The sequence below is a fragment of the Mastigoproctus giganteus genome, chromosome 4 (genome assembly GCF_048544385.1).
Source record: "Mastigoproctus giganteus isolate SK-2022 chromosome 4, ASM4854438v1, whole genome shotgun sequence".
Lineage (NCBI taxonomy): Eukaryota > Metazoa > Arthropoda > Arachnida > Uropygi > Thelyphonidae > Mastigoproctus > Mastigoproctus giganteus.
The window spans coordinates 3,599,127-3,626,970 of record NC_143578.1 but is presented as its reverse complement, the minus strand read 5'-3'; the positions used below and the strand labels follow the sequence as shown (position 1 = coordinate 3,626,970).

The 27,844-nt window shown below is 37.3% G+C and overlaps 1 protein-coding gene across 2 annotated transcripts in view; it reads right to left on the bottom strand.

The window, feature by feature from the left end:
• LOC150086342 (rho GTPase-activating protein 44-like) overlaps window positions 1-27,844 on the bottom strand; it is a 412,704-nt gene that overhangs the window by 168,589 nt on the left and 216,271 nt on the right. For both annotated transcript variants that reach the window (XM_090371315.1, XM_090371316.1), the window contains exons 3-5: window positions 25,435-25,511; window positions 22,953-23,064; window positions 1,992-2,068 (exon numbers count right to left, since the gene is read on the bottom strand). In XM_090371315.1, the coding sequence (XP_090227441.1) occupies window positions 1,992-2,068; window positions 22,953-23,064; window positions 25,435-25,511 (266 nt within the window). The remainder of the gene's footprint in view (window positions 1-1,991; window positions 2,069-22,952; window positions 23,065-25,434; window positions 25,512-27,844) is intronic.

Sequence of the window (27,844 nt, the reverse complement as noted above, 5' to 3'; positions counted from 1 at the left end):
GTAACCCACAAACACAGGATACCACCCCAAGGACATACAACTGAAATGGCCCTGGGAATTCCCAGACTGCCCTCTCTCATTGAAGGAAGAAGACGTAATCATGGTAAAGATGCTGACCAGTCTCATCACACTCCTTCATTCTGGGATCTCTGTGGCTGGAGGATTCCACCTACCCAGCTTAGAGCCATCCCAACAATTTGCCCTCTGAACTCCGGCCTCCACTTATCAGATGGCTTCCTACCCTACCAGATGAATCCAGGATATCAATGCCGACCTAAAGAAATTTGCTGTTAACCAATGCTATAGACAAAAGATTCTGAGCTCCACACATCCCAAGGGCCCCAATCACTCAGCGTAGACAGAGGGCATCGTCGAAGTCATCTAGTCACATGCAAATTCACCCAGGGTCCCTCCGGTAAGGAATAGTCAACGAAGGTCTGGACACACTGCAAAATGAAAAGCCTTCTTCAATGCCTTTGCATCCAAGCCAGCATGCCTTTCAATCACCACTTTAATGCTTCTGTTGTTTATTGAGAATACCAGGAAAGGAGCCAGGGGATGTGCATCAACTGCCTCTTGTTCATGCTGTTCTCTCACACAAACTGTGTGTGTGTGTGGGGGGGGGGGGTTCAAGTGTATCCAGACCTTCGTTGACTAGGCTACGGCATTTTTTATTTAATGTAATTTTGTTTAATGTCATTTCAGGTCATCTTAATGTTTTATAACTTAATGTCATTATCTACATCATTGTATCATCATATTTCATTTAATGTTATATTATTTAATTGTTTAATGTCAATTTATTTATTTCCATAATCATCTCTGTAACCACTGGAATTTTAGCTGTGAAGGGACACCGAAATCCAATCCAATCCTGTAACTGTTACAATTGATGGTGCAATAAAACTCACTCTCTCTCTCTCTCTCTCTCTCTCTCTCTCTCTCTCTCTCTCTCTCTCTCTCTCTCATCATCATCCCTGGACTACATAGTATGTGTTATGTTGAGAACGAAAAAATCTGCAGTCCTTTTTTTTGAAATATATAAAAAAAAAAGACCGAAAAAAAAAAAAATATTTTATTGCAAAAAAATTAGGAAAAATTATGGGGTGATGCTGAGACAGAGGTCAAATAGAGTAACAGAAAAACAGAAGAAAAAAAGACCAATTATTTTTTCATAAACTGAAGAGAATTGGTAGATATGCATCTATCAATTCGTATCAAACTACATCACAACAAATTAAATAAATTCAAAAGTTTTCCAGCAAGCTTAATTAATTTTCCACACTTCCAAACTACAAATGTGGGATTTTTAAGAAGGATGAACATAGCTTTTTAAAAGGATGAACATGGCTTTTTATTAAGCAAAGTAGATTTATGGTCCAGCAAAAGGTTTATAAGCTGATAAAATCTATTGACATCTGGACTTCTCAACCATGGGATATTGTCATGGGAAGAACCATTTATATCTTCCAACAGAAGAAACAGAGGCAGAAGTTGAATTGAATTTCATTAAGGTTAACTATAGAGAATATTAATTTCAGGTGGTAAGCATATGGGGAATAGGATCAGAAAAATATCCTACTGTACTGTTGCCATATAGTTGCCACTTCCAAACTACAAATGAGGAAAATTTATTGATAGGAGTATTAAATCCTATATTTTAAATAAACAGAAGTATTTTTGGCCAGCTGTGATCCAAAATGGTTAACCTATGCAGCCACAAGAGGGAGGTTGTGGCTGCACAGGCTAACCATTGGCTCAAACACCTCCTTTAGCAAACAGGCTAAAGGAGACATTTGAACCCATAAGGTTCCATGAAAATCTAACTACCCTTAATAATTAATTCAATATGCATGCAGTCACAATGAATATGAAGTCTCAGTCATCCCAAGAAAAAATATGGAAATTTATTATTTATATTTATTATGGAAATAAACACTCTTTTAATATAATAAAATTTAATATAAGAAAAAGCATTTTTTTCAAAATACCGTCCTCTTGCTGAATCCATGTCTAATGTGAGTTTTACTAAGTTTTTTCTCATTTTGGAAATGTTGTGGATATCATTCTGGAAAAATAAAAAAAAAAAAGGATATATAATCAATACAATTTAACCATGCTTAACATATTTAGCTCAGTTTACTAGTTTGCTAACTACTGCACATCAGAGCAAAAATAATTTTATAGCTACAGGTATAAAATAATTTTTTGGCATGTTAGCATAAAGTGCCTATTATCTTTATCATGTACAAGCATTTGTCTGTCTCCACATGTAATAATTCTACTCTACCAAATGGATGGATTTTCATAAAATTTTATATCTGGCCTTTCTGGAAAAATTTCTCACACTATCCCAAATTTCATCACAATTGGACCAACATGATCCAGCAATTTTTATTTATTTGTCCATCCATTCACATATATATTTTTTTTAAACAAATCCAGAAAACAACAAACACAAGAGGTATTAGAACCGATAGTACTTAGTGCATGGGTTAGAGGTTGAGAAGACGAAAGAAGATATTTCTTGACATCAGACTTGAACTTCTGTAGACTGTAATTTTCAGGAAATATGTATGAAGGATGGTTGTTCCAGAAAATGGCAGTTGAATGAATAAACAAGGAAGATGAAAAGTTGGTTCAATGAGTTTGAAGATGGACTGTAAATGGATGTTGGCAGCACATATTCGGACTGTTTTGAAAGACAGAGCGGGAATTATAGAAGCCAATTCAGAAAAACAGTGCCCATGCAGCAGAAATAGTAAATCTATGAGACAGAGTGGAGAGACTGTCAGAGATGAGTCATTAATTAAAATAATTGCCCTCTTCTAAATGGAATCTAGAAGCCTGAGAGAGGTTTTGGGGGCAACACCCCAGATGTGGGAACAATATTCCATGGCAGGGCAGATTTGCGATTTATACAGAGTGAGCAGCTGTTTAGAAGAAAAGTAACACCGAGAGCGAAAGAGAAAACCAAGTTTTTTAGATGCAGAGGAAGCAATATTTTTAATGTGCTTGTGCCAAGAGAGATTAGAAGTCAGGATGATCCCCAAAAGAGATGCTTCATCTTGCCTAGAAATCGAAGTGTCACTGAAGATAAGCATAGGAGAAGAAGAATTCTTTTTACGAGATATGAGACAGGACTGAGTTTCAGAAGGATTGAAATCATATAAGTTGTCTTTGCCTGATCAGAATTTAAGGAATTGGTAATGGATATTTGAGAAGTTGAAGCAGATTGAGCAGGGCAAGGTTTCTCAAACTGGAAAGTGGAATGCAATGTGCTATCATCATCAAACTTTTTCCATTGCATTATCATTGAACTTCTTCCATTGAATTGTCAATGGAAGAAGGTCATTAATATACAAGAGTTTCGAAAAGAGTGGGGGAAAAAATGATAATGACTTGACTATCATTAGATAGATTTCAGGAAATTTTATATTTGAATCTTACAGAATGACAAGTCAAGCCCTCCCCCTCCCAAATTTAATAAAAATTAAACCAGCAGAAATCTGACAATTCTTTTCTTCATCACATCCATATATTATAGTAGCTGAAGCACTAGATATTATATTTATTGCAGTACAGTGAAGCAAAATTCTCAGTTTGCACATAAAAATCATTGCTTTTTGCCTTTTTTTTTTTTAAATATAAAATATTGAATTACTGCTAATTGATGAAGTGCCTGTAACATAATACACTGCGTACACTGCCTGTTAACCTGTTTTTCTCCTACTCATAATGAACTGAAGAAAACTTTTTATGCTATGATATATAATTAGCTGAGAGGGAAGAAAGTACATGATTAGTCATTATATAATATCGGTGTAAATACACCATAGTTAACCCATATATTTGAGCTACGGTTGTAGCGTAGAAGGCATCGTTTTAAATGTATCTCATAATGTGGTTGCCTTCACAACAAGATAGCTACTATTGAATTACTTCAAATAAATAACGCTTCTCTAGTAGAGAAGACTACTGTTATTTATTTTCAGCGTACCACCAGTCTTCTCTACTAGAGAAGCGTTATTTATTTGAAGTAATTCAATAGTAGCTATCTTGTTGTGAAGGCAACCACATTATGAGATACATTTAAAACGATGCCTTCTAGGCTACAACCGTAGCTCAAATATATGGGTTAACTATGGTGTATTTACACCGATATTATATAGTTATTATCAAAACCCATAAGGATTATGCCTAGTGCATTTAATTTTCCAAAAAAATGATTAGTCATTATAAAAGAAGTTCATTAAATGAAGTAAAAACACTGTTACATCATACATGTGAGTTTTAAGACATTTACTATTTCCTCCTCCAGTCACATAGTTCCCTGAGGAGCTGCTGTGGCCATCAACAAAATCCTCCAACTGCATCAATTGGGATCTGGAAAAGTGGCCCCTTGCATTTCGCCTCCCACAATTCGGCCCCTGTATATATTGAGTAGGCTACAGAAATGTAAATAATACACCTACTTTTTTAATAATTCTAATTTATTTTGTTTTAATAGAATAAATGCAGATTATTATTGTTTAAAACTCGAAGTTGTATGCAATGCCTCTAATTAAACAATCACATTACGATTTTGAAAATCTTGGACTATTCTTTTGATTCTAGCAGAAATTGCAGCATACTTCTTATTTCTTTGATTGCCTGAATCACCGGCAATTAGTTGTGTAATTTCGAAATTGTGTAGTCCTTGTTGTTTCTTTAAAGAATCAATGAATCGGTAAATTAGCATTAGCATTAGTAGAGGCATTTGATGCAAGAAAGCAAGCTTATGCAGCATCAGCCAAAAAAAAAAAAACCCCACTTCCACTTCACCCCTCTGTTCGTTCAAAATACCTGTCCAGCCGAGCCTTAAACTTATTTAGGCTATCAACCTCCACCACAAGGGATGGCAGTCTGTTCCACCAACCAACCACCCGCTGGCTAAAGGCAAATTTCCGCACGTCTATCCTACATCTGTCTTTCCTCAATTTGAATTTATGCCCTCTCAGGTGATTTTTCTGAGCTAGAGGAAGAATCCCATCAGCATTGAGCATGCTTAAACCATTCAAGGCTTTATACACCTCTATCAGATCACCTCGCTGGTGCCTAGTCTCCAGACACTGTAATTTGCAAAACTTAAGCCTTTCTTCGTAAGAGCACCCCTTTGTTCCATTCACTAATCTTGTTGCCCTTCTCTGTACTCGTTCCAGCAGCTCTACATCCTTCTTGAAATGAGGCCTCCAGACCTGTATACAGTACTCTAGGTGTGGCCTGACCATTGCCTTATACAATGGAATAATCACCTCCTTATCCCTGCTGGAAAAATTCCTGTATATCATTGACAATACTCCATGAGCTACTCTTGCAGCCCGTCTGCACTGCTCAGAGAACTTCATATCTGCCTGCACAACCACCCCCAAGTCCCTTTCATTCTCTACCACTGTCAGTGTAGTACCACAGAGTTGATACGTTGCTCTGGGGTTGCTGTTTCCCATGTGTAGTACTTTACATTTGTCAATGTTAAACTTCATTTGCCACCTCTCAGCCCATCTGCTCAACCTTTCCAGATCCTGTTGCAGCAGCATAGTGTCAGTAGTGTCCTTGACAACCCTGCCAACCTTTGTATCATCTGCAAACTTGGACATTAAGCTTGATATACCATCATCAATATCATTTATAAATACAGAAAACAATAATGGACCCGACACTGAGCCCTGAGGGACTCCACTAATAACATTAGTCCACGATGAGCAGTGTCCATTGATTACCACTCTCTGTCTTCTCCCCCTCAACCACCCCTTTATCCATAGCAGCAATTTGCCTCCAATGTCACACTGCTCCAATTTGTGTAGCAGTCTTCCATGTGCAACAGTATCAAAAGCCTTTCTAAGATCCAAGTACATAATATCAAAGTTATTCTCTGCATCCAGTTCTTTTGTGACTGCATCATAGTATCCAATCAAGTTGGTCAGGCAAGACTTCCCCTTAACAAAACCATGCTGTGTCTGAGCTATAACTGAAGTCTTGTCTAAATGATCCTGCAGTGCTTCTTTAACCAGTGCCTCCATTAATTTTCCTGGAACAGAAGTTAAGCTCACAGGTCTATAATTACTTGTGTCAGCCTTTGATCCTCCTTTGTGAATTGGGGTCACATTTGCACATTTCCAGTCTATGGGTACCTCCCCTGAGTCCAAGGAAGCTCTCATAATTATGGCTAAGGGTTTGCTTACTTCCTTTGCTGCCTCCTTTAATATAACTGGAAAAGTTTGGGAATATTTGGGAATAAAGTAGCACAAGTTTCCTGAAATCCCCTGTGCCACCCCTCCACGCTGTTGTTGGTGCATTGCTGATCATTCAGTGTTCGTGTGTAAACATTCCACAATTCGATGGCAAAAATGGGTAATTGCCGGCCTCTCCGCTGTCTTCTTCTAATATATATATCTTCAAAATAGTTTGCAATCACCATAGCTTCAATGGGGAAGTCATCAGCTTCAACTAAATCTTCAAATGCTTGAATAAAGTTAGCAAGTTAGCAGGAGGAATAAATGCTAATGCCGAAATGATTCGGATCCAACGAGCAAATTCATGGTCTTGTTCGTATCGGGTTTTTAAACCTTCATTCTGTACCTTTCGCCAAACGCTTTGGGAAAGATGATAAAAACAACAACTGGTATTTACAATACCAGAAAAATTCTTGTTGGAAGGCTTGCATGGCACTTTGTTTGAAATCTGTAATAAGTCGCTGGTGTTGGAGATCCAGTTGTAGATTTTTAACTTCTTGAAGAAACTTGACGTATGTGGCACGAGTTTTGTTTAGCAGAAGCACATAGACCACTGGAATAACTGCATTGAATTGAACCACATGAATTGTATAAAGCTGCTGGAAATGCGTGGGTACTGTGCTAAAGGTTCCATCAGAAAACCACTCCTGGCTACGCGCCAATAACTGAAGATTGTTACTAGTGGAAAAAATAAGAATGCAACCCGGGAGCAGTTCGTCCTGAGAATCATACATCAAAAACTGTTGTACATTGCCATTGATGATAATTTCTTGATAATTTTGTGGAATTACTAGGTCCTGGAGATTGCTCGGTAAAGCAGGAGTAACATTGTTGCATCGAACATGACAAATGATTCGTTTAAGTGAATCCTTTTTAGGAAGTAATGCTCTGACATTGGCGTGAGCCTCTGCAATTACTGATGCAACAATTTGCTGTGGCCGTTCGTTCATGGTTGTTGCATGTTGCCGTATTTGACCAATCAATTGCAATGCTTCCAATCTTGCAGCTTGAGCTGCATGGTTATGTTTAGTTACGACTTTCACAACTGGGCCTTCCAAACCCTCTGTCCAAACACGCCCTTTGCAGGTGGAACATTTTTCACAAACCCAGATTCCATGTTTTTCACATCTAGAGTTCTCTTTGAAAACACATAAATGTGGTTGTCATCATCTACCAATTTTCTTTTGCCTCTTACTGACAAACACTTTTTGCCATTGTACACACAGGATTAATCAATCAAGATGAAAAAATAATATGCAGATATTGAACTGCCTGCGACGCTCAGCTTGTTCACGCGATGCACTGCCGATAATGAGGTGGTGAAAACAGCAAACGCGCGCTGTCTACTGCGCCAGGAAATGTGAGGAGAGTCAGATGCAAGAACTTTTATTGTTTGAATTTAGACAAATCAGAACAAGATTCACTTGTTACTGAAAAGACTCCTATAAGATTAGTCACTGTTCCCGCCCCCAATGTCCGTCACTAACCACATGACTATCGCTCTCGTGGTCGGTATGTATTCTTTCCATTGTGAAAGGATTAACAGTTCCAGTTAATCCTTTCATAATGGAAAGAGAAACCTGAAGACATACAATTGTAAGGGGAGAAATTAGTTTAAAGGCTACGTGACAATTTGTACACAAATGTAATTTTGAAAATTTGTTTGGAAAAGTTATCGGATGTTCAGTTCGAGAAATCAAGCGAGTTTAACATTGAATCGCCACTATAAGCTGGGACTTCAATAAAAATTCGAGTTATCGAGAATTGACTGTATTTACATTTTTGTAACCTACTCATTATCTACTGGGGGTGAAATGTGACAGAGGCAAAATGTGCTGGAGGCAAGATGTGGGGGGCCACTTTTCTGTAAAGCGCATCGATCATTTGCTATGCGAGCGGCATTGCAAATATCATGCCCAAAAGTTCACTAATCCTATCTTTCCACTTTGTTGCAGTCTTCCTTTAACAGTAGTTTTTGGAGTTGGTTTTGTTATCTGTGGCATCAGATAATGTGGTGGTATGCCATTGCTTATCACATTGCCGATTTTGAAAGGGGCCGGCTTTAATCATAGGAAGAGTCATCATGCATTAGAAAATATGCTCTTGAAGAGGGAAGGTGACTACAGCAAAGATTAACAGTAACTAATAGATTAACAGTAGCCACTGGCAGAGGTGAAAGTGATTATTGCACTGCTTCTATTGGAATGAGCAGAAGCCTGAAAAACAAGATGCAGGATATTTCAGAGACTGCTGGGAGTCATTGCGGTACAAGTAAACACATGGGTTGTGTTAGGGTAGCTAAGAATAGAAACAGGTGCATGTATACTTGAGTGTACACCAATGCTAGGAGTTGGGTAAATAAATTTGATGAATTTGAGGTATTGCTCAAAACATCAAAGGAAGATATCGTTGGGATATCAGAGACGTGGCGTCACAAAGATATAAGAACTGGAATTTGGGGAGACCAATGTGTACAGAAAAGATAGACAGGATAGGAAGGGAGGAGGTGTTATGCTATTAGTTAAGAAACACAAAATACAAGGAAGTGAAGCCAGTCGATATCGCTGGACGGTGCTGTGTCGAGTCAGTTTGCTGGGACATAAGCATTGGAAGATCAAAATTGAGAGTAGCAGTGTGCTATAGGCCTAATGACTCTGATGAGTATAATAAGAAACTGTACCGGGAAATAGAGTGGGCCAGTACATCAGAGAGTCTTATAATGGGGGATTTTAATTTCCCAGATACTGACTGGAATTTGTGGTTGGTCACTCACACACTAGCAAGGCTTTTGTGGATTTATTGGATGATTGTTTTCTACATTAGCATGTTTAGGAGGCAACTAGAGGGAGTAATACTCTTGATTTGATTATCAATAGTGATTCTTCATGCATTAAGAATCTGCAGATAAAGGAACCACTAGGTGACAGTGATCACAGTGTGCTGAAGTGGGATTTACTCAAAGAGGTAACTACCATCAGGGGTAAAGGGAAGGGTTATTGCTTTCATAAAGGCAACTACGATGGTCTGAGACAGTATTTAAATTCTATACAGTAGGACCAACTGCAGGTGTTACCAACAGCAAATTCAAAATGGGAAGCCTTCAAAGAACTTATCTTGGAAGCTACTAGGCTTTACATACCAACTAAAAAATATTGTTCAAGGTTTAGGCCTAAATGAATGTCAGATGAACTAATGAGACATATGACAGAGAAGAAAAATGCATCGGATACATATAAATTAACAGGTGACACAGAAGCCTATGATAGATACAAGTTGATCTGTAACCAAGTTACAAAGGAGGTTAGGCAGGCAAAGGCAGATTACGAGAAATCTTTGGCAAAGGATGCAAAGAAAAACAGCAAAGAGTTCTTTTCTTATGTAAACTCTAGAAGGAAGGGGATGAATCAGATTAGTCCACTTGATATCGATTGGTCAACTGTTGATGATCCTGCTCAGGTAGCTAACAAACTAAATGAATATTCTGCATCGACATTCACACATGAGGAGTTATTCAGCAAGGAGAATGCCACAGGTGTATTCAACTCTGGCAGTAAGCTAGAGAATCTTGTAATAACTGAGAGTAAAGCGGAGGAGAAATTGTTGAAGATAAACACAAGAAAGGCACCTGGGGTGGATGGGATCTATCCAGTTATATTAAAGGAGGCAGCAAAGGAAGTAAGCAAACCCTTAGTCATAATTATGAGAGCTTCTTGGACACAGTGTAGGTACCCACAGACTGGAGATGTGCAAAAAAAAAAGTAAAGTGCAGCCATTATCAACCCTCATTATCAACCCACTGCAGGATGAAAGCCTCCTCAACAATTCATGCTGAGGGAATGTGACCCCAATTCACAAAGGAGGATAAAAGGCCGACACAAGTAATTATAGACTTGTGAGTTTAACTTCTGTTCCAGGAAAATTAATGGAGGCACTGGTTAAAGAAGCACTGCAGGATCATCTAGACAAGACTTCAGTTATAGCTCGGACACAGCATGGTTTTGTTAAGGAGAAGTCTTGCCTGACCAATTTGATTGGATACTATGATGCAGGCACAACAGAACTGGGTGCAGGGAATAATTTTGATATTATATACTTGGATCTTAGAAAGGTTTTGATACTGTTGCACATGGAAGACTGCTGCACAAATTGGAGCAGTGTGGCACTGGAGGAAAATTGCTGCTATGGATAAGGGGGTGGTTGAGGGGGAGAAGACAGAGCGTGGTAATCAATGGACACTGGTCATCGTGGACTAATTTTTTTAGTGGAGTCCCTCAGGGTTCAGTGTTGGGTCCATTATTGTTTTCTGTATTTATAAATGATATTGATGATGGTATATCAAGCTTAATGTCCAAGTTTGCAAACGATACAAAGGTTGGCAGATTTGTCAAGGACACTACTGACACTATGCTGCTGCAACAGGATCTGGAAAGGTTGTGCAGATGGGCTGAGAGGTGGAAATGAAGTTTAACATTCAACAAATGTAAAGTACTACAAATGGGAAACAGTAACCCCAGAGCAACGTATCAACTCTGTGGTACTACACTGACAGTGGTAGAGAATGAAAAGGACCTGGGGGTAATTGTGCAAGCAGATATGAAGTTCTCTGACAGTGTAGATGGGCTGCAAGAGTAGCTCATGGTGTCTTGTCAATGATATACAGGAATCTTTCTAGCAGGGATAAGGAGGTGATTATTTTCTTGTATAAGGCAATGGGTCAAGCCACACCTTGAGTACTGTATACAGGTCTGGAGGCCTCATTTCAAGAATGATGTAGAGCTGCTGGAACGAGTACAGAGAAGGGCAACAAGATTAGTGAATGGAACAAAGGGGTACTCTTACAAAGAAAGGCTTAAGTTTTGCAAATTACAGTGTCTGGAGACTAGGCACCAGCGAGGTGTTCTGATAGAAGTGTAAAAAGCCTTGAATGGTTTTAGCATGCTCAATGATGATGGAATTGTTCCTCTTGCTCAGAATAATCACCTGAGAGGGCATAAATTCAAATTGAGGGAAGACAGATGTAGGACAGACGTGTGGAAATTTGCCTTTAGCCAGCGGGTAGTTGATTGGTGGAACAGACTTCTATCCCTTGCGATGGACGTTGATAGCTTAAATACATTTAAGGCTCAGCTGGAAAGGTATTTCGAACAAATGGAGGGGTGAAGTGGAAGTGGGTTTTTTTTTTTTTTTTTTTGACCGATGCTGCATAAGCTTGCTTTCTTGCATCATATGCCTCTACTAATGCTAATGCTAAAGCCCCACTTAGTTGGCCCCTATTATTATTTTTTTTAATCTTCAGTGAGGTGGCACATTATCTCCTCTCTCAATCTCCAGCTAATAATGGCCAATATATTAATGATTGAATTTTCTTAAACACATTTTCATGGTGATTTGTACAGGCATAATCCCAATGAATAAATTTTAAATTATAGCCAAATAAAGTGTTAAGTATTTACGATATGCTGTAACATAGGTGAACAATCAGCTTACCGTTAGAACTAAGAACGTTCCAACTGTCAAATAAACGGATGTCTATAAGTAGTTGAATACTACCTGATATAGTGTAAAACCACTCAACCCTAACTACAATGCAACTCGTTAAAAAGGTGATTACTAAGAAAAATCAAGTAACTTTTTTTAAAATCACATTTTAACATAACATAATATCCTATCACATATACCGGGTGGTTATAAAATAAGTTTCGTTATTCAGGAGACCCTAGTGTCAAAATGGTTAGAGTTAGTGCTGTGAATATCAGTGGGTATGTCATTTAGGGTATGGGGAAGCGATTCGCAGAAGAAAACAAAAAATTTCAAATTTCCGCCACACAGCGCTGCACATATGTAAAAGTTGTCATTTACTTCAAGACACGCTGCTTACTCAAATGACATCCTGTTAGATAAAGCAGAAAGGCCACTGTCAATAATCATTATGGCTCTTACAAAAAAAGGAACGTGCTCTTTTAGTAAAACTGTTCTACCAGAATAATAGTAATGTTAATGTAGCACTATGTGAATATCGGAAAGTTTGCGTAAAGCACCTTTGACCTTGTCAGTGGGGCTTCAAAAACTAGTAAAATCTCATTAATACAAAGTACTAGTTTATATAAGGCACATACCATTCCCCTGCGAAAGGATTGGCTTTTCTCTGTAAATACATTCGTTTATTACAAAATTCGGTTAATACGTATTACAAAGTTATTTTTCACCCCATGAGAAATAAATATTGTCATTTTGTTATGTTTAATACAAATCTTGGCAGAGCAATCCGATTATTGTCTCCTCTCCCCCCCACCCGGCCACCTGGCTCCCTACTTCCCGATGGATGGCACTGACTTGTTAGAATTTAGTTTTGTGTAAACTAAAGCAGTTTATGGTACAGTAATACCCCGGCTTACGCTACCCCGACTTACACGAACTCGGAGTTACGCGGTTCGTTGATTTTTTCGTTTGGTATATATCTAAAATTAGCTTACCAGTGATTTGGAAGTCAAATCATAAAGCTTGGGTGACAGCTTCCGTTTTTGAGGACTGGTTTGGTCACCATTTTATACCCAAAGTCAAACATTATTGCAAGTCTAAACAGATTCCATTTAAAGTGATGCTTCTTAATGACAATGCACCCGGTCACCCTCCTGCCACCCTAATTAATTTCGACCCACGTGTGAAAGTTGTGTTTTTGCCTCCAAATACAACCAGCTTGCTTCAACCGATGGACCAGGGAGTCATCAAAACATTCAAGGCTTACTACACGAGGCGTTCGTTTGCACGTCTGAACAAAGCTATGAGACAAAATAGTGAGATATCTGTTAAAGATTTTTGGAAACAATTCAATGTTTTAGATGCCGTAAGAATCACTGAAGAATCTTGGGATGAAATTCACAAAAAAACATTGAATGGTGTCTGGAAGAAACTTTGTCCATTTTTTTCAAAAACGAGACGAAAACAACGCCAGAAATTGATCATGCCACTCATGTGATAGAAGAAGTTGTTAATCTTGCCAGGCAATTAGATTTGGAAGTCAATGGTGATGATGTCAATGAGCTGTTGGATTCACATAGTCAGGAGCTGACAATGAATGAGCTCAGAGATGCGGAGCAAAACGTCACTGAAGTATCCGACACTTCAGACCCAGTTCCACCAGAAAAACACATGACAATTGCAAGTTTGACAGATGGGCTCAGCTCAATTGAAACGAGCTTAAAAATTTTAGAAAACAGACTCCAACGAAGAACGCGTTATAGCTACAAAGCAAGGAATAAAAAAATTATTAGCTTGCTACGAAGAAATTCTGCGTGAAAAAAAGAAGGCGCTGTGTCGTCAGACGAATGTTAGATTTTATGAAGCCATCGACATCGAAATAACTTTTTTATGTAACTCATTTATTTTTTAATACATATTTTGTATTAATATGTATAAATAACTGCAATTTTATTTTATTAAATATTTTTCTTCTAAACTAGTGTTTTTGTTAGTCTTTGGTCCCAATTAAACAAAATTTATATGTATATATATGCAAAGTTGTACCCCGACTTACGCGAATTCGACTTAAGCAATTTTCATCGGACCCACCTATCGTGTAACTTCGGGGTATTACTGTACCTACAACATCAAGTGCACTCTGAAAAACATCTTCCCAAAGGATGAGTTGTTAAATTAACAAAAGAATAAAAAGTTTTTCTAAGTTGTTTACATGCACTCCCTCGCACTCCACAGGAATAAGGTCAGTTGCAATTGTTACCCCAGTTCAAAGAGTCTTTTGCTATTGTATACAGCAATCTATTTTTTGTGCCATTTTATCTGAGCTGATGTCTTTTTCAGAACTTGTCTTTAAATTAATTTAAAATTTGTTTATATTAAATCTTATCTAGCAGTGTTATGGCAACAAAACACAGATGGACAGAATTAAGCCTGGAAATTAAACTAAAAAAACTAAACTAATAAACCAAAAGGCTGATAGGATGGAAAGCAGCAAAACGGACATTGCAAAGGAATACAACATCCCTTTATCTACAATACTGAAAAATAGAAAAAAGACGAAGTGCGTGACACTTGAGCAGCAATGAAAAATAGGAAATGAATTTGTGGTGCAAAAGAAGAGGAGCTTGAAACAAAACTTTGAGTGGTACCAACAAATGCGTACATCTAATTTGCCAATATCAGGTCCGATTTTGCAAGAAAAGGCAAATTATCTAGCTCAGCAACATGGGATTAGTGACTTCAAATGCAGCAGTGGCTGGCTCCAAAGATTTAAAGACAGGAATAACTTGGTTTTGTGAAATGTTTGCAGTGAGTCTGGATTAGTCGACAAAGAAAAGGCTACAGCCTGGTTGCGTTCTGTATGGTCCATCCTCGGAAAAATATGAGGCAAAGGATATTTTTAATCTTGACAAGACAGGTTTATTTTATAATTTGCTGCCAAACAAAACATTTGATGTTCGAAGAGAGTCTTGTCATGGTGGAAAATTAAATAAACAAAGACTCACTGTTCTGTTATGCTGCAATTCAGATGGCAGTACAAAACTACACCCATTTGTGATTGGTAAGTTTTCCAAGCGAAGATGTTTTAAAGCAGTTAACCAACTTCCCTGTGATTATGAGGCCAATAGAAGTGCTTGGCTTACAGTCAAAATTTTTCAGACTTAGTTATCAAAACTGGACAGAAGAATGGCTTCAGAAAAAAGGAACATTTTGATGATTCTAGACTGTTATACAGCACATTCTGCCGAGACACTTAAGTTGACAATTATACGGCTGTTGTTTTTAACTCCCAATACCACCAGTTTAATGCAATCACTGGATAAAGGCATTATTTATAACCTCGAGAGAGCATATAGAGCCTGCCTGATAAGGTACTTGATCTGCAACATAGGAGGGAACAACTTGCAGCCAAACTGAAATGTCTTGGATGCTATCCGTAATCTTGTTACTGCTTGGGAAAGTATTACATCAAGTGTAATAATCAACTGCTTCAGAAAGAGTGGCTTTGGAGAGAACATCGGAAAACATGGTTCAGCAGATGAATGTGATAGCAACAGTGAGGAATGGAGGAATTTGAAGGAGCATATGGATTTTGTTGGAGAATTTGAAGAGTTTGTGAAGATGGATGATGAAGTTGGTACCACTGCAAGGCCAACACCAGAAGAGCTGCTGGTTACCAAACAAAACGATGTTTTTGTTACCAGCGACAGTGAAAAAGTGGGCACACTGGCATCTAAAAAAAAGATGCCCAAATTGCATTGAACATAATAGAGAATGTGTTCGCCTGCAGTAACATTGATAAAGAAACAACTATTGCATTTGATAAGTCTGTGCTGTAGTTAAAAATGCATATAGGACAAAAACTATGCAAACAACACTGGATTCTTTCTTTAAATTAGATTAATTTATTAAAAGGTTATTGGTTTGTATGTCTCCTTTTAAATTAAGATTGTAATTCTTTTTATTGTGATACTAAAATATTGTATATATCAAAATATATACTGTACAATATTTTCATTTTGTAATAATCAACTTAGTTTTTCTTAGTTTTCTCTTAGTTTATCTTACAAATAAAATAAAATCTTTAAAAAATATGTTTTTCCTATTACTATATTGTTAGACAAGGCTTTTGTTTTTATTTTATTAATTTATTTTTGATATTATTATTCTTAGATATACAGTATGTACAAAAAAAAAAAAAAAAAAAAAAAAAACGTAAAATTTTGACACCTTTGAGGGACCTCGTTTCTACAAACCTTGTTATTACAAAACATGAAAATTTAGGTCCCTTGAACTTTATATTAATGAGATTCCACTATAATAAAGAAATTTCAAGCAACCGACTGGGGAATTCAGGTGTAATTCCAGGCAGTGGACCAGACAACCACGTATCAGAACAGAGGTAGTGGATGAAGTGCCAGATGCAATGGTCAGAATGCAAACACTACTAGTCAGTAGTGCCAAAGGTATGTCAAGAGATCTGAACCTTCCTTGGTCTACTGTATGTAAAGTGCTTCGAATAATTTTACACTGGTTCCCATACAAGATTCATGTAGTGCAAAAACTAAAGACTTGTGATCAGCAACAATGAATAGACTTTGCTTTCCTCTAATTCTGGCTTGTATGGAATTTGACAATACATGGGTTCGAGTGATCTTGTGGTCTGATGAGGCACATTTCACTCTTCACGGGGCTGAAATGCACAAACCTGCCGAATATGGGGAACTTCTCGTCCATCTGCTGTGCACGAAAGACCACTACAAACTCCATACATTACGGTATGGCGTGGATTCACAGCAGAGTTTCAGACCATTTTTCTTTGAAGAGTTTACACCTCTTGCTCCCCCCCCCCCGTAAGGTGTACGGTAACTAGTGCATGGAATTGCGCTCTTCTAAGAGATCACATTATTCCCACTCTGAAAGAAAGGCAATGCTTGGAGACCATAGTGTTCATGCAAGATGGTGCCCCTCTCCACATTGGTCAACAAGTGAAGGAACTGCTCCATTCAACTTTCAGAAATGATCGCATAATTTCTAGAGACTATCCGCAGTTCTCACCAGCCCGATCACCACATCTGAATCCCTGTGATTTCTGGTTATGGGGATACCTGAAAGACAGAGTTTACCATGGCAGCACAAAGACACTTGTCAATTTGAAAGCAAGCATTAAACAGCATGTAGCCAACATCCCCAATAAGATGCTGTGTCACACAGTCCTCTGTTTTCAGAATGTCATCTCAAGTGAAGGAAAGCACATAGAACAATATCTGTAGATTTCTAAATTCTGATATTAAAATCTAATCCTAAGTTAAGTATTCTATCTCATGTTTACAGTTTCAAATTAGTTCAAATTTCCGCACATCTCCCGGATTCAGGAGGCCATATTCAGGGCCTCCTGAATAGGGAAACTTATTTTATAACCACCCAGTATATCATATAATACAGAGTATCCGGCTAGAGGTATCCAAAAATACACACACATATCTCAGCATCTATAAGGTGTATTAAAATAATTTTTTTGTTATTATACAGAGTAACTCACCAATATGAAGGTTAGTAAAGTACAATGTGGGCACCTTTTGTAGCTCGACAGATGTCTGTTTGTTATTTGGTTTTTAGGAGCATTAGCAACTAAGGCCATATTGCTCTGGGGATATGTGGTGGTCATTCCCTGACCTTACCGCATCCTCCGTATTTGGTGGTCACGGGCTCAAACCCCGGTCTAATCAAGAAGCGTGTGCTATGCACTGCTGCTCCTGCCCACCTGGCTACCTCGAAAGATGTCAAAATGATACTTGAGCTCTTGCTGAGTGTTTCCTGCATCTCAGGCGTTATTAGAGAGCAACTGCTTCAACAATACGCTGTTTCAAATCATCCAAATCCCAAACTTTTCTCTGGTACACAGTCTTTAACAAATCCCCATGCAAAAATGTCCAATGGAGTCATATCCGGAGGTCTCGGTGGCCAAGTTGGGCCTGCTCTTCCGATCCAACGTCCAGGAAAAGTCTTATTCAAAAATGTGGTAACATCTCGATGGAAGTGTGGCGGAACACCATCTTGCTGAAACCCGGGGGAATCTGTGGAACAGCAAAGATCTGCAGCATGCCAAGGTAAGTGTGTCCCATCACTGTGGGCTCTATGAAAAAAAAAAAAAAAAAAAAAGGACTGATTTGAAACAGCATATCGTTGAAGCAGTTGTTCTAATAATGCCTCAGAGGCTGGAAAACACTTGGCAAGAGCTAGAGTATCATTTTGACATCTGTCAGGTTACAAAAGGTGCCTACATTGAACTTTACTAACCTTCATAAAAACTTGGTGAGTTACTCTGTATAATAACAAAAAAATTATTTTAATACACCTTATAGATGCTGAGATATGTGTGTGTATTTTTGGATACCTCTAGCGCAGACACCTTGTATATTACTATCACATCAATCTACAATGAAACAATTATAAAATATCAGTGTAGATACACCATAGTTTAACCATAAATTAAGCTACTTACGTGGTGTGAAAGGCATAATTTTTAATTGTATCTCGATGCCTTTCACACTACGTAAGTAGTTTAATTTATGGGTAAATTATGGTATATCTACACCGATATTATATAGTTAATTTAAACCCATATCATATTATGCCTTGTGCATTTAATCTTTACAATCAATCAATATATTATTCCACCCCCCTCCCCAAAAAAGCTTGAAGATAGGATTCAGCAGAATCTTGAAATGTAGTCAACTGTATTAAGAGTAGACTGATCTGATAACATTTCCATAAACATCTTAAAACTTAATCACATGGTATAAACGATGAATTTCACTTAACACTATATCATTCTCACTGAATTATTATAGTAGCCATACAGTACAAACAAGCCAGAGGCTTTTATTACACTCACACCATTTTGATATTGTCTAAGGGAGTATAGTGAGTTATGCAAGTATAGCAGTATGGCAAGAATAATAGTAAATGGGCACATATACTAATACTTATGGTGACATTAGAATATTTATTTATACAGGCTGGAAGTAAGTTAAAAGAGATAAACATGTTAAATGTATATAATAATAACAAAGGTTGACAAAAAAAACATTTTTTTCACTACTGGTTAATTTTGTAGATTTGATACTGCTGAATTCAAATATGGCAATCATATTACTATAACACCCATCAATTTTGAGGAAGAAGGAATTAAAGTCAAACACTTTAAGTTTCTATTAAAAAAGGTTTCGTATATTTTAAGAAAATGCTACATACAGTACTAAATACTGAACAATGGGTCTGGTAACCTTATTCTATTTAAAAAAATGTTTACCTCATAACAAAATCTTTATTTTGTTGTTTATTGCCTTTTATAATTGGTGTTTCCCATACGAGATTCCAAAAGTAGTCTGCCTACTTGGACTCCATTTTCCTTGGTATATTTTTACCATTTGAGAAATAATATGGTGAAACCTTTCAACTGTGCTCATCAGAGACCACTCCCAAGTGAGCATTAGCAGTATCAACTTCCACAATGACAGATGAAAATTTGTTCCAGAAATCAACCACTCACTGGCTAAATGCAAATTTCTGCACATCTACTCTGCAACTGTCTTTCCTCAATTTGAATTTATGCCCCCTCAAGTGTGTAATCTGAATAAGAGGAAGAATCCCATCAGCATTGAGCTTGCTCAAACCATTCAAAGATTTACACACCTCAATCAGATCACCTCACAGGTGCCTAGTCTCCAGATGCACAATTTGCAGAACTAAAGCTTTTCTTGGTAAGAGCACCACTTTGTTCCTCTCACTAATCTCACTACCCCTCTCTGTACTCTTTCATTCCAGCAGCTCTACATCCTCCCTAAAATGAGGTCTCCAGACCTGCATGCAGTACTCAAGGTGTGGCCTCACCATTGCCTTATACAAGGGGATAATCACCTTCTTATCCCTGCTAGCAAAGTTCCTGTATATCATTGCAGAACAGGCTGCCAGAGCAGGGCACTGGCAGCCTGTCTGCAATGCTCAAAAAACTTCATATCTGACTGCACAATTACAACCAAGTGTTTTTCATTTTTTACTACCCTGAGTGTAGTACTGCACAGTTAGTACGTTACTCTGGGGTTACTATTACCTATATGCAAAACTTTGCATTTTTCAATGTTAAACTTCATTTGCCACCTCTCAGCCCATCTGTCCAACTTTTCTAGATCCTGCTGCACGTTTTCAGGAAAAAAAAGTCTAAATGGGAATGTACACTAAAAGGCAACGCGACGCTGTCACCCCTCTTGCTAGTAGACAAACCCACCACTTGGGAGGTATATGAGTACACTGCATCAGCATCATTACATTCAAGTAGATGGCAATTTGAAGTCAGTATGGATAAACATCGTGAGTTATCAGACTTTGAAAGAGGGATGATAGTGGATGCCTGACGCATGGGTCACTATCAAGGAGGTGGTACAGAAATTGCACTATCCCTGTTCGACAGTATCAAGAGTGTATCGGGAATACGCCATTTCCAGAATAACATCTCATTGTGGACAGCGCTGTGGGTGGAGAAAGGTGGTGCATGAATGTGGCCGCCGACGTCTGTCTCGCATTGTTTCAGCCAACCAGAGAACGACAGTGGCACAAATCACTGCAGACTTCAACAAGGGAGGTGCCAGAAACATCTCCACCAAGGCCTTCAGGTGATCACTAGCTGTAATAGGTTATGGTAGTCATCAACCCACCAGAGTCCCATTGCTAACACCACGACACAGGACTCTATGCCTAAACTGGGCAAAAGAGCGTCAGCACTGGACATTGGAATGATTGGAAATGGGTCCCGTTTCCAATTATTTTTAATGGATGGGAGGGTGCACAGCTGGAGGACACCACACAAAGATATGCACCCGTCATGTCAACAAGGAACTGTTCAGGCAGGTGGATGGTCAGTAATGGTCTGAGGCATGTTCAAATGGCATACGTTGGGACCTCTGGTACATTTAAATGCATCTCTGAACAGTCCATCCTTGCAGACCATCTGCTTGTTTGTTATTTGGTTTTTAGGAGCATTAGCAACTAAGGCCATATTGCTCTGGGATACACGGTGGTCATTCCCTGACCTTTCTGCATCCTCTGTATTTGGTAGTCACGGGCTCAAACCCCGGTCTATCAAGAAGCGTGTGCTACGCACTGCTGCATCTGCCCACCTGGCTACGGAGATGCCTGCAGACCATCTACATCCCTTCATGGTCAACTGTGCACTCACAGGGCAATGGAAGTCATTAATTAATGACTCAGCTCTAACAGAGTGAATTCCTCATCTTCGAACCATGTTCTTGTCACCATGTCGTGGTGACAAGAACATCGTTCAAAGAGCATTCCACAGATTTTATCAGCGTCAGATTTTATTGCTGAAGATAGCACATTGCATTCCACTTTTCAGTTTGAGAAATCTTGCCCTGCTCAAACAGCTTAAACTTCTCGAATACCAGATACCAATTCTTTAAATGCTGATCTACAGGTAATTCTCCAGTGGGGCAAAGATAACTTAGTTGATTTCAGTCCTTCTTAAACTCAGTCCTGTCTGATACTGCACAAAAAAGTATTCTTCTTCTGCTATGCTTATCTTCGATGACATTCAAATTTCTAGGCAAGAATATATATTTCTGTTAGGGATTACCCTGACCTCTCTCTCTCTCTCTCTCTCTGCTTAAGCACATTACATATATTGCTTCCTCTGCAGCTAAAAAACTGGGTTTTCTCTTTTACTCTCGACAAAAGAGAAAACCCAGAGTGAAGAGTTGTTTTCTTCTAAACAACTGTTCACTCTGTACATATCACAAATCCACCCTATAATGGAATATTGTTACCACATCTGGGCGGTGACCCCCCAAAACCTCTCTCTGGCTTCTAGATTCCATTCAAAAGAGGCAATTAGGTTAATTAATGACTCAGCTCTAACAGAGTCCCTCCACTCTCTGTCTCATAGATGTTCTATTTTTGCTGCATGCCTTTTCTATAGACATTTTCATTGGCATAGTCCTTCTGAATTGTCTTCTTTAATTCCTGCTCTCTCTTCCAAACTAATCTGAACACATGCCGCAACCAGTCAACATTCTTTTAATGTCCAACTTCAAACTCACAGAACCAACTTTTCTTCTTCCTCATTAATTCATTCAACTTCCATTCTCTAGAACCACCTTCCTTTATATTTATTTCCTGAAAATTATAATCTACAGAAGTTCAAGTCTAATGTCAACAAATATCTTCTTTCTCTTCAACCTCCAACCCATGCATGGTACTAAGTAGTACAGGTTCTAATACCTCTCGTGTTTGTTGTTTTCATTAAAAAAAAAAAAAGGATATTACATGTGATTTCAGTCTTTCTAACTTAATACAGAAATCGCAGATTAATCTCTCATGCAGGACCGAGTGAAATATCTTTCAAGCCCAGATAAACAATGTCAAAGTTATTTCCTGTATCCGATTAATGAATGACACTACAATTTTTTTTTCAGGCTAGTTAAACAAGATTTTGTCTTTTCAAAGCTATGCTTTTCCATTCAGAATACTAATTCTACCTTATATTGTATTCTTAATCATTACGTCCATGCCTTTTCCATGATTTCCAAGATTTTACAATCCAAATTCTTGCAATTATCCTGAATGGCTTGATACATACCCTTGCCAGTTCCTTTAAAATTAGTTGGCTTGGTTTTCTTCTACCTCAGAGAAGTGTTCTAGTAATTGCTTAAAACAGAAAATCCCACTACAGAAGCACTGATAATATTTTGCAATCATGGAAGACAAGGGACTCTTATTGCACTCTGGACATAAAAAAAGTTATTAGATAGGGGAGATATATAGTTTTATAATCCAAGTAGGCTGGATCTACATAGGTTGCTTGTCAGTGCTAAAATGTTGTTGCTTGGTAAATGTTAATTTTATATCATAATCTTATGAGAGACTTGTTCTAGCAGTTCACGAGTTATAATATAAAAGAAGTAAAATGGTTTAATGTTTATTCATATTAAAAAAAAAAAAAAAAAAAAAAAGAGTAGGAATTTAGATGATTTAAATTGAGATTTTTTTTTTCTCCAAATGAAATAAATACAAATTGTGTATTTATTTATTTTCAAGGATATTTTGAGGACATTTTTTTTTATAATGACAATAAAATATATTTAATACAGCTAATTAAAATGATCTTTATTTATTTAATATATTCACCTCTAATAAACTTGACATTGGATTTAATACAGTCTTTTCTACTTCTGTTTGATAGTTTAGAAGTTCATTTCCAAGAGTTCCTTGGACACTGGCACATTCTCCTAATACGGTGCTGAAAATAAAATCATGTTAACTGCTCAAACATTAATTTCAGTGGTCAGTTATTTAACTTAAAATATTAAGATTAAAAAAAAAAATTAACATCATGACATTTTACACATGAAATGAGAAAGTATGATTAAAGATACTTAAAATATATCACTTTTTTTAAAATATTATATACAAACTAAATAGAAATTTTCCACACTATCTCCCATTCATGGGATAGTTTCACAGTACATCTTATGAATGATGTCTGTCTCAAGACAGACAATTTCATATTTTTAATAAACTTTATAGATCAGGGATATGACCCAGGCAGCAGTTTGCATGTTAAACAAGTTTTCTTAACTTGCAAACTTTGAAAGTAAGTTTGCAAGTTTATTCTACATATCATATCTGAATCAGCAGATATGATATGTAGCATACTGCATACTGCAGTATGCTGTATATATAATACAGCATACTGCAGTATGAAACTGCAATAGTTCCTGTATATCAGTGCAGAATACACTGCCAGAGCAGGGCATTGGCAACCTCAGATGCAATGCTCAGAAAACTTCATATCTGACTGTGCAATTTCCCCCAGGACTTTTTCATTCTTCACTACCCTGAGTGTAGTACTGCACAGTTAGTACGTTATTCTGTGGTTACTATTACCCATACACAATACTTTTGTCAATGTTAAATTTCAGTTTCCACCTCTCAACCCATCTGTCCAACTTTTATAGATCCTGCTGCAAGTACAAGACTCGGGACAGTTATCTCCTATAATTGTCTCAAGTATTGTATATGAGAGTAACTGATAGCTATTTTTTTTTTTTTTTATGAAAACCCCAAACACAAAAGGTATCAAAACCTATAGTACTTAGTACCGTGCATGGGTTGAAGGAGAAGTATGGGGGGAGGGAGATGCCGGAAACTTTGCTCTAGAGACTAAACATGGGTTTCACCACTTCAAGCCTCCAATAAGCAAAGTGGTGGTATTTCACCGGTTGATGAAAGTCATCTACCACCTAAAATACCTAAAAGTTGCAATTAAGTTTTATAGGTTGCATTCGGGATTGAACCTGGAGAATCATACCAAATAATCTGCCATATGTAGATCACAGCTTATTCAAGAGAAGAGCATACATCATTGGATGCACACCTCCATGCATTTTTGCCATAATAACATAGACTTGTAAAAACAAAGTCTGTGAAATTTTGAAAGTGCCCTCAATATACACTTTTCCGATTCTTTTAGTAAAAATGCATTTCTCTGTCTTCCAAAGAAATGAATTCTGCATGACGCTTGGCCACTGTCACCAAACAAATTTTCTGTCTTGAGTTCATTACAGAAATAGGTTTGGAAACTATTAGGAATCACTAATGATTCTATGTTTGACATAGAATTATAGACTATGATTATGGTTACCATATTTTCTGAATGAAAAGATACACCAACATTTTAGATGGCAACTTTTGGGAATATTTTAGTGTATATATTTGGCCCAAATTCACAAGTGTTTATTTACTAAATAAAAAATGTCAGTGTAAAATCTTATAGTTTTTGTAGAATGCCAAACTTGTTACTGTTATTGTTACACTCATCACTCAAGTTATTGTCCAATTTTTCATTTTCTTCAAAAACTTGGTAGGCAACTGTCTTGTATTTCACTAACTCCAATGAATTTTTCATCTGGCCATGCCTGTGAAGTTATTAGTTGCTTCATTCATCTTTTTGAAATTTGGTGCCTCCATCCATTTGGGCCATTCCTCATATATCAATGCTTTTAAAACAGTTCTTAGCCTTTTTTGTACTTTCACAATAGCTTAACATCCTTATTGTAATTTGAAAAGACGTTGTTTAAAGCCACTGTCTGTGTATTTCAACTTAAAACTGAAGTAAAAAATAAAATTTATTAAATAAACAAAAAAAAAAAAAAAAAGAATATTTTGGGATGCTCTCTCACTCCTCTAGAGAGCCTCCTTGGTTAAGAACTCCTAATTGAACACTATCCTTTTTGTTGCTTCTGATATTAACTGGTCATACACACTAAAAACTACCTCTTCAGGCCACTAAAGTTTTAACCATATTTTCTCAAGCCACAGGAGATCAGAAGATCACTACATGGACGTAGTATATAACTTTGGGCTATAAGACACAGGGACTTTTAGGCAACATTTTCCCAGGAAAACAAAAATCTTGTGATGGTTAAATACAGTATTTCTGATAAGATGAAAGAAAAGAGCAATCATGTTTTCTTAACTTATACCTATATATTTTAACATTAAATGAAAAAGGGATTTTCTTCATGGTACGGACTTCATTATCTATATAATTAATCTAATATACCTGATATAAAACAAACAGTACCAAAAAAAAAAAAAAAAAACTCACCCAAGAATAGAATTCTTATTTAGGCTGTTGCTAGAATCTTGCATACATTGAGAGAGCATTATCTGAGGCATTTTCTTCTGTAATAAGAAAAGTCAAAGAGATAATTCAGTTCAGAAAACCTTGCCCATTTTCTAATTTAATTAAACACCATATATTTAATAATACACATAACAAGCTGATAAATATGAAATATAAAACCAACATTCTTTTATTTAAAATATGGCAGAAATAAAAAAGGGTCAACGTAAAAATTCTTAAAACTATTTCTACTTTGACTAGTCAGTGAATCTCCCAGTTGTACAGTGAATATAAAATCTGGAGACAGAAGAGTTTGTAGTATGAATGTAACTTAACACACCAAAAAACAATGATGACAGTGAAATTTAATATTTAGAACGTAATAATCTGACTTCTTTGCTGTCAACCAAGTGTAGAGTACACTTGGTTGACAGAAAAAGAAGTCAGATTATTACGTTCTAAATTCAAAATCTCCCATTATGACCAACTTGGGCTGCCAAGATCATAAAACATAAAAGGACAAAAAAAAATCAAAAAGAAAGAATATATAGGAATATACTAGCCATTCATTTCATAATGTATGCATGGGATAAACATGAATACATGATGAAATGGCAAACCATGTTGTCATGGTTTGACAGCTGTGAATTTGTATTTTGTATTGGTGCTCATGCAGCCACCTTCAAATTTTGATTTTAATTGCAAAATGAAAAAATTCCAACAGCAGATAAAATTTAGTTTCTTTCTGTTAAATTACATACATATGTTCACTAATACCAGTGACATCCATTAACAAATTCCTTTCAGAATTGCAATGTCAAAAACCAACTAACAAATATTTTAAAAATAAAATACTCAAAATAAAGCTTAACCATTGCCTTAGGAAACAGCATAATCACCTCCTTATCCCTGCAGGATAAAATTTCTTTATATAATCAACAAAACCCCACAAGCTATACTGACAGCCTGTCTGCACTTCTCAGAGAAGTTCATAACTGATTGTACAATTACACCCCCCCCCAGGTGTTTTTCATTATCCATTGCCCTAAATGGGGTACCACACAGTTGGTATGTTAATCAACAATTATAGCAACCCAAATGCAGTACCTTGCATTTTTGACTGTTAAACATCAGTTACCACTGCTCCCATCTGCCTAATTTTTTTTATATCTTGTTGCAGTAGCATTCTCTAATTGCTGTTGTCGGGTTTTTTTTTAGGAGCATTAGCAACTAAGGCCATATTGCTCCGGGGATATGTGGTGGTCATTCCGCATCCTCCGTATTTGGTAGTCACAGGCTCGAACCCGGGTCTAATCAAGAAGCGTGTGCTACGACACTGCCGCTCCTGCCCACTTGGCTACGGAGGAGTCATTCTCTAATTACTCTCATTCATTCCCTAACATTAGTCAGAAAAAAGAAGAAAAATTCCCATTGATAACCACTCTATGTTTTCTCCCAGTGAGCCACCCTTTATTCACAGCTGCAACTTACCCTTAATGCCAGTTTGTACAGCAATATTTTATGAACAATGGTATCAAAAGCTTTTCTGAAATTAAAGTATGTGATTTTTATTTCCTGTATGCAGAAAATAATTTTCTAAATTTTCTGCATCCAGGTCCTTTGTTACTACATCAGAGAATCCAATCAGATTTGTCAGTCAAAATTATCCCTTAATGAATCCATGATATGAGTGCAGTATAACTGAATTCAGGTCAATATGGTTCTAACTTACTTCTTTAGCAAAAGAGACCTCCATTATTTTCCCTGGAACAGATATCAAGTTAACAGGCCTGTAATTACTAATGTCACTCTTACCTTCACCCTTGTGAACTGGGAATCCATTTCCACATCTTAAGTCCACAGAAACTGCTGCTGAATCCACGCACACACTCCAAATCATGGCTAAAGGCCTGCTTGCCTCTTTCACTGGTTGCCTTATAAATGGACAGAAAAATCCCATCCACCACAAATGTTAGCTTCAATTCTCTTATACTTTCCACTCAATTATCACAAAACCATTCAGTTCCCTGACAGGAATTTGATAAACTTCAGGCATCCCCATCCTTAAAGAATTCCTCATGTGTGAATGTAAATGCAAAATACCTATTCAGTTTGTAGCAACCTGAGCAGAATCAGAAACATTAATTACTTAACAAGTACAGGTCACTGTTGAAAAAAAGCCGTGAATTACGGTTGAATTTAAAAGTGTCAGCAATTCTGCCCAGACACGATAGGTGGGAGTATATGATGAGAGCCTTGTCGATCAATTCGGCGATGGAAAGATTGTGCAAAGCTCAAGGGGTAGGTCAGTTGTTAGGTGGGTTGGAAAACTGCTAGCTTGGGAGGATACAAGGACTAATAGATTAACAGTAGCCACTGGCAGAGGTGAAAG